Source organism: Pseudorasbora parva, chromosome 23 (assembly GCF_024679245.1).
Source record: "Pseudorasbora parva isolate DD20220531a chromosome 23, ASM2467924v1, whole genome shotgun sequence".
In the NCBI taxonomy this organism is placed as follows: Eukaryota; Metazoa; Chordata; class Actinopteri; order Cypriniformes; family Gobionidae; genus Pseudorasbora; species Pseudorasbora parva.
In genome coordinates this window covers 1,070,750-1,077,652 of record NC_090194.1, presented here as the reverse complement: position 1 = coordinate 1,077,652, position 6,903 = coordinate 1,070,750, and the positions used below count along the sequence as shown (strand labels likewise).

Sequence of the window (6,903 nt, the reverse complement as noted above, 5' to 3'; positions counted from 1 at the left end):
AGTTTTTGCTTTAAATAAGATAAATAATCTGCCAATGGGGTGAGAAAAATAATCTTAATTCAAACAGAAAACAAGATTATTTTTCTCACCCCATTGGCAGATTATTTATCTTATTTTAAGCAAAAACTCTCTTCATTTTGAGTTATTTTCCCCAAAACAAGACAATTACTTTTTCTTGTCTAGTAAATACTTCTTGTTTTAAGAATTTTTAGATGTTTGGACTAGAAACAAGACAAAAATACTGAGGAAGAAGAGCATTTTTTCCCCAGAAAACTGATCTGCCGATGGGGTGAGAAAAATAATCTGATTTCTGTTTGGGACGGAAACAAGATTTCAATCAGAAATAAGATTATTTTTCTCACCCCATTGGCAGATCATTTTGCCTGTTTTAAGCAAAAACTCACTTCATTTAGATTTTATTTTCAACAAAACAAGAAAAGATATCTCATGTCGTTTTACTGATCTAGTAAATGCATCTTGATTTAAGAATATTTAGATATTTAGACTGGAAACAAGACACAAATATTAAATAAGGAGCATGTTTTGCCGTGATAGAGCTTTGTGTCTTTGTGAACCTTACTTATCCCTAAATATCATCTTCCACGCCTGCACAAAGACACGCGAGCGAACATGCTGACATTCAGCGATTTTGCCGATTCGAGATTGTTTGGCTGCGTTTAAATCCACATCCACGCACCGGCTCGCCTCTACGGGAAATTTGTATTTAAGAAATCAGTGTGTTTTTGAAATTGTTCTTTGTCGGTTCAGGTTGCCAAGCATGCATCATTGTATTTATTAAAAGTTGTATTTTATTAAAATGTTATTTGTATAAAGTGGAAAAGGGAGTCTTTGTCACTAGTGCATGCCTAGACAGATTGCACACTGTAAAGCTTCTTTCCTCATGTATGTAAATACGTAAAGCTTTTGTGAAATAAACTGTGCTTTCTTCATGTTGAGATTGTCCAGTTTGTTGTTCGTTTCAATTCGTTTAGAAATTCTGGTGTTTGTGCGGTCCAAGAAAAGTAGTGAATTATTTTAAATACCAAGAGTTGATCCTCACGATGAACATGGACTGAGTTTCAGAACACGAGCTGGACGAGTGACGGAGTATTTCTGTGCTGAATACACTCCTTCAGGATTCACACACACTTCGGGAAGATTTACTGAGTATGGCCCTGTGTGACATCATAAAGGGAGGAAGTCCTTATATGGGCACTTCTACTGGATGAACACATACACACACACACGCTTGGTTGGGGTTACGGGATCGCTGGCGTTGTTTTTAGACACAATCAACAATGTCACTAAGTGTGTGTGAGAGAGAGGGAAAGATCAGCTTGTTCAGCTTCCCAAATAACCCAGCATTAAGGGAACAGTGGATGCAGTTTGTGTTTTCAGAGTTCTGCAAGTGTGTGTGTGCGAAAGAGAGTGTGTGTTTGTTCCCGGTCATGAGTGGAAACCACAGGCGGTAAGTGAAACTGCATCAAATATGTGTTTTATTGGCAATCTGCACATAAGTGCATATAATGTGAACAACAATGTATAGTTTTTGTGTGTGTGTCTTTAGCTCCGCCCACTGCACTCCTCCTCGAGCTCGGCTGTTTTCAGAAAGAATCGGTTCAGTGTGTCTGTCTTTTATAAATATGATAAACTAAAGACTCTTGTGAGATATGAAGGATCAACACTACTCTACAGATACTCAAGATTAACACCAGATTGGCACAGCGTGTGTGTGTGTGTGTGTGTGATCACCCTTTAATTTCAGAGACTCTTTTATGGCAATGCATTATGCAAAAATAATGGCAATGTATGAATGGAATACATTTTGCATGCATAAAACCCTAAGATTAATACTGCCTTCATGTCCAATTTGAGTCTTTGTATGACGTGCACTTGATAAAACACAGGACATGAACAGCCTCAAGTCAAAATTTAAATACAATGATCTTGTAATCATGACATCAGAAGTATGAATTTTCCTATAGCACAAAGTATTAATCTTAGGGTTATGCATTCATAATCCTGAGCAAAAGGTATTTCATTATGCATTGCCATTTAAAAAAAATAAAATGAGTTTCCGCCGACTCAATGGACCAAGAAAAAAAATAATCCTGTGCAGTAGAACGTCACAGGTGCTGGTCATATACTTACAATATCACCAAACAGTGGAGTTACGTCAATAATTTTATTCAAAAAGTTAAACGTTTATTACGTCTGTATATTACACACAGACTGAGATGCATTTCAAATGTTTATTTCCTTCCATTTTGATGATTAGAACTGACAACTAAGGAAAATCACAAATTTAGGATTTCAGAAAAGAAAAAACTGAATATTGCGAAACAAATCAACTTTGATAATCTAATTATATGATCAACACCTGTATACAAGTTTGGAATAAATAAACTCATGTCCTTCACAAAGCATTAACACAGACACCAGTACTTTGCTGCAATTCTTTATTAGGTTATATAAACTTTACATTTATAGGAATACAAAAACACAATACATCCCACCCAATGGGCCACCAGTGCGGTTTTTAAAACACATTATCATACAGCGGAAGGTTTAGACGATGTACTTGAAGCTGTAGATGGTGTCGCAGGAAAGGCCTTTGCCCTTACAGCGGCCGCACAGATCCTGACGGTGAGGTCGGCGGAGGTCAATGTGCCTCTGCTTACGCTCGCAGCAGCAGCGCGTCTTACAGCAAACCTGACACACACACACCGGTCACTATATTAGTGAGGACATTACATAGACTTCTATTGGTTTTATATCAGGGTTAATGATACTTTCTATCCCCTAACCCAACCATACTTATCTCACACAAACAACCCCTATCCCTAAACCTACCCATCACACACACACACACAACCCCTATCCCTAAACCTACCCATCACACACACACACACACACACACACACACACACAACCCCTATCCCTAAACCTACCCATCACACACACACACACACACACAACCCCTATCCCTAAACCTACCCATCACACACACACACACACACACAACCCCTATCCCTAAACCTACCCATCACACACACACACACACACACACACACACACCCTATCCCTAAACCTACCCATCACACACACACACACACACACACACACACACACTATCCCTAAACCTACCCATCACACACACACACACACACACACACATACACAACCCCTATCCCTAAACCTACCCATCACACACACACACAACCCCTATCCCTAAACCTACCCATCACACACACACACACACACACAACCCCTATCCCTAAACCTACCCATCACACACACACACACACACACACACACACACAACCCCTATCCCTAAACCTACCCATCACACACACACACAACCCCTATCCCTAAACCTACCCATCACACACACACACACACACACACACAACCCCTATCCCTAAACCTACCCATCACAGAAACATGTGCAGATCAACAGATTTAAATAAAAACTTGGTTTGGCCGATTTATAAGCCTTTTAAACTAGTGAGCACTAGTCCAATGTCCCCACTAGTGAGTCGTTTTCATATTTTACTATATAAGTGAGGACATTTCTGCTCACACACACCACCTTTCCTCAGGAACAACGGACCCCAAACTCATGCAAGTAAGTAGTTCGCTCATTGGAGTGGTCCAAGACCCGAGGACTTGTGTTGCACTTGAACCACAAATGCACAAAGATAAATATTGACTAGATTTGAGTTGTGGTAGAAAATTAAAATCAGCCCCTCACAGGTCCATTTGACCCCCTTAGGAGTACACATAGAAAAACCTACAAATGCTGAAGTCAAACTAAAAACACTAAAATTACCAAATTAGTATGTTTTTGGTATCTTTTTTTTTTTTTTTAACCAAATAGACAGTTTTATAAATGTCTGCATGTGTCTCTTAATGCATACTGAAGATAATGACTTTAGGACCCAGCGGAGCAGCTCATCCGCTCCATATAGAGCTAGAGGAGTCAGGATATAATAGCATATATTATTTCTCTTCCACAAGAGGTCAGCAAAGAAACTCAATGAGAGATATTTTAAAAGGATCATGCATGAAATTGTGTTTTGAATTTACGTTGAAAGAATGTATTGATAAAATTGTAATTTAAGAAGCAAATAGCAAAATCAAATTACACACACACATATTTATATTATATATGACCCACAAGGGAAAGATAAGGGGTTAAATGCAGTTACGATCAACTCATACCTGGCACTGAATGGATTCGACCCGGAACGGATTGAGTCCCGCCTGGCACTTCCTGCAGAGCTGTTTGAAGTACACCTGAGGGAATGACGGCACTCCATTAGGTTAACGCCTCAAGTTTAAGCGGTTTTAAAGTCACTGCGTTTTACCTTGGAGGTTCCCGAGATGCACCACACAAACGCACTTTCCCATCGGATATTGCACTTACTGCAGTGATAAAACCCGTATTTCTGCTCCAGAAACTAAAGAATAAAATAGTTAAAAATCTCAATGCACACAATTTTAAAGGGACAGTTCCCCCCAAAATTAAAGTTACCAATTTACACACCCTCCAGTAGTTGTAAACCTGTATGACTGTCTTTTGAACACAAAAGATGATATTTTGAAGAATGTCTGTAACCAGACAGATGATGGAACGCATTGTTTTCATAGTATTTTCCCCTAATATGAAAGTCAACGGGGTCCATCAACTTTTTAGTTCCCCATATTCTTCAGAATACATTGTGTTCAACAGAAAGAGTAAACTTGAGTGAAAGTAAATTACAGAATTCTCATTTTTTGGGTGAACTGCCCCTTTAAGGAACCACAACCAATCAAACTGCTTCAGTGTTTACCTCATTACATAAATTCAGATGAGGGGCATAAAATGAACTTTTATAGCAGTTAATATGAATAAATTTAATATTGTGTGTCTCCATTTACTCAGAGAAAAAAAAAAAAAAAAGCTACAATAGCGATTTCACAACTTTTGGAAAAAAAAAAGATGCTGATTTAACCTTTACGAGATTGATGACCGTTAAAACGCCTCAGTCCGAGAGAAGGGTTGGATGAACGGGCCAAAAATTATTGCTTAATTATTATAAACTATTCAGAACATCATTCAATGTAAATTATGATAATCGTAATTTATGAATCGCAATTACAATTTCAGGGACATTTTTTGACAATTATGATTTGTCATAATCGTTTAGCCCTAAGGGTGTGCGTGTGTGATAGATATAGATATATATATATATATATATATATATATATATATATATATATATATATATATAAAATAAATAAATAATCAGTCCGTGAGAAGGGTTGGCGAAACTCAGAGCCATATAGAGAACTCCCCCTTTAAGGAAACACAACCAATCAAACTGCTTCAGTGTTTACCTCATTACGTATTCATAAGTGAGCGGTGAAAAAAAAGAAAAGAAAAAAAAACGTTTGAAATGGAGCGGCAAACCTGACTAAATATTAATTACGAACCTAAAACTGTAAAATCATTGTATTTAGGCTGGAACTACGGTCGCCATGATCAACAAACCTGGAAGTTAGAGCGTTTATTCCGCTGAATCAACGCCTTCTCCTGCCGTGAGTCGTTGTGAGTGGGCGTGGCTTCGTCCGGTTTAAACGTCTCTTCGTCGTCCGTGTCGCTGCACGCGCTCCCGCTCTCATCCCCGCCATCTTCCTTCCGGTCAGCCGTGGGTAAGGAGAAGATCCTGCGGTCGAAGACGGGAGAGTAAATGGCGACGGGCCGGGAGAAGCGCACCGCGGTGACCGGAGTCCCGGGCAGACAGTCTTTCTGAGGCGTCCGCGGTGAGTCCCATTGATCCCCGCGGTAAAACAGCGTCTTAACCCCGAGCGAGCACTGCACGGTGGCGTCGATTTTCGGGTTTACCTGCACACCGAACTCTCTCGTGTTGGCTTTGCGCAGGCGCGGGGTCAGGTTCGGGTTCACCTGAGATAATATCGCTTTCAGCTGCGCGCGTTTATAAACGTCAAAATAATCGGGCGCATCTGGCGCCACATAATAATTATTGACCTTTTTATTCCAGTTTTGGTGCTTAAATTTGGCGTTGCCGGGATAAAAGGGGAAGTATCCGGGATACTCTCCACAGTTGTAAGGCGGGATGAGAAACTCCTCCATTGCGGCGATCATTCGCAGAGGTGCTGCTGAATATTTATGAGCTTCCTGAGCACACGCCCTAATTGGCTCGAGCTAATTAGCAGAGATCGCGTGTGGGTGTGGCTCCGCAAAACATGATATTTAAGTATATTTTTATTTTTCCCATATTTAAAGCCGGGTATGCACTGTGGGGTTTTGGCCACGATTTGGCCGTCTGAAGCTAATTTTGCAAATCCTAAATGATTCTTCTGATCGTCAGCTAAAATCTGAAGTCTTTGATTGTTAGTTTGACATTTTCATAAGGTAATTAAGGTAAACAACTCATGGTAATTAAGATAAAGTCCACTTGACCACTTGCAGACCCCACAAACTATACGCTTTTAAACGTGATCTTAAAACCCAGAGCGTGATCTTTTAGCAGAGCTTTTGATTGATTTGATGTGTTCTTAATTTTTCAGTTTTATTTATTTATTTTGTTGTTGATTGTTTTAAATCTGAAGCACTTTGAGATTTTGTTTAATATAAAGTGTGTTACAAATAAAATGTATTATTATTATTAAAGTCAGATTACATTAAATGTAATCTGACTACTTTTGGATTACTTTTAGATTACTTTTGACCTAAACTTGTGTATTATATTGATTTGAGTAGAATAATCTTGTAGCACATTGATGTAAAAATACAAGAAAGAAAATATTTTCCATTCTTTATCAACAACATGAAGTGCATTAGCTATTATATTACGTATGGGGTTTCCCAGACGGTTCAATAAAAATTGAAATAAA

The 6,903-nt window shown here is 38.9% G+C and overlaps 1 protein-coding gene across 1 annotated transcript; it reads right to left on the bottom strand.

Annotated features, from left to right (window-relative positions):
- Positions 1–2,442: 2,442 nt before the first annotated feature.
- Positions 2,443–6,168, bottom strand: zar1l (zygote arrest 1-like). The gene is made up of 4 exons (XM_067433152.1): positions 5,537–6,168; positions 4,371–4,463; positions 4,225–4,299; positions 2,443–2,712 (listed from the first exon to the last, which is right to left on the bottom strand). The coding sequence occupies exons 1-4, from the start codon at positions 6,149–6,151 to the stop codon at positions 2,569–2,571; spliced, it is 927 nt and encodes a 308-aa protein (XP_067289253.1). The 5' UTR covers positions 6,152–6,168; the 3' UTR covers positions 2,443–2,568.
- Positions 6,169–6,903: the final 735 nt, after the last annotated feature.

Bases quoted from the DNA above. Each gene is read 5' to 3' on its own strand.
- zar1l (XM_067433152.1), bottom strand. From the start codon at position 6,151: ATGATCGCCGCAATGGAGGAGTTTCTCATCCCGCCTTACAACTGTGGA. The intron at 4,464-5,536 runs GTTTGTTGATCA...TTTATTCTTTAG, and splicing joins ATAAACGCTCTAACTTCCAG to TTTCTGGAGCAGAAATACGG. The intron at 4,300-4,370 runs GTAAAACGCAGT...TCATTCCCTCAG, and splicing joins GCATCTCGGGAACCTCCAAG to GTGTACTTCAAACAGCTCTG.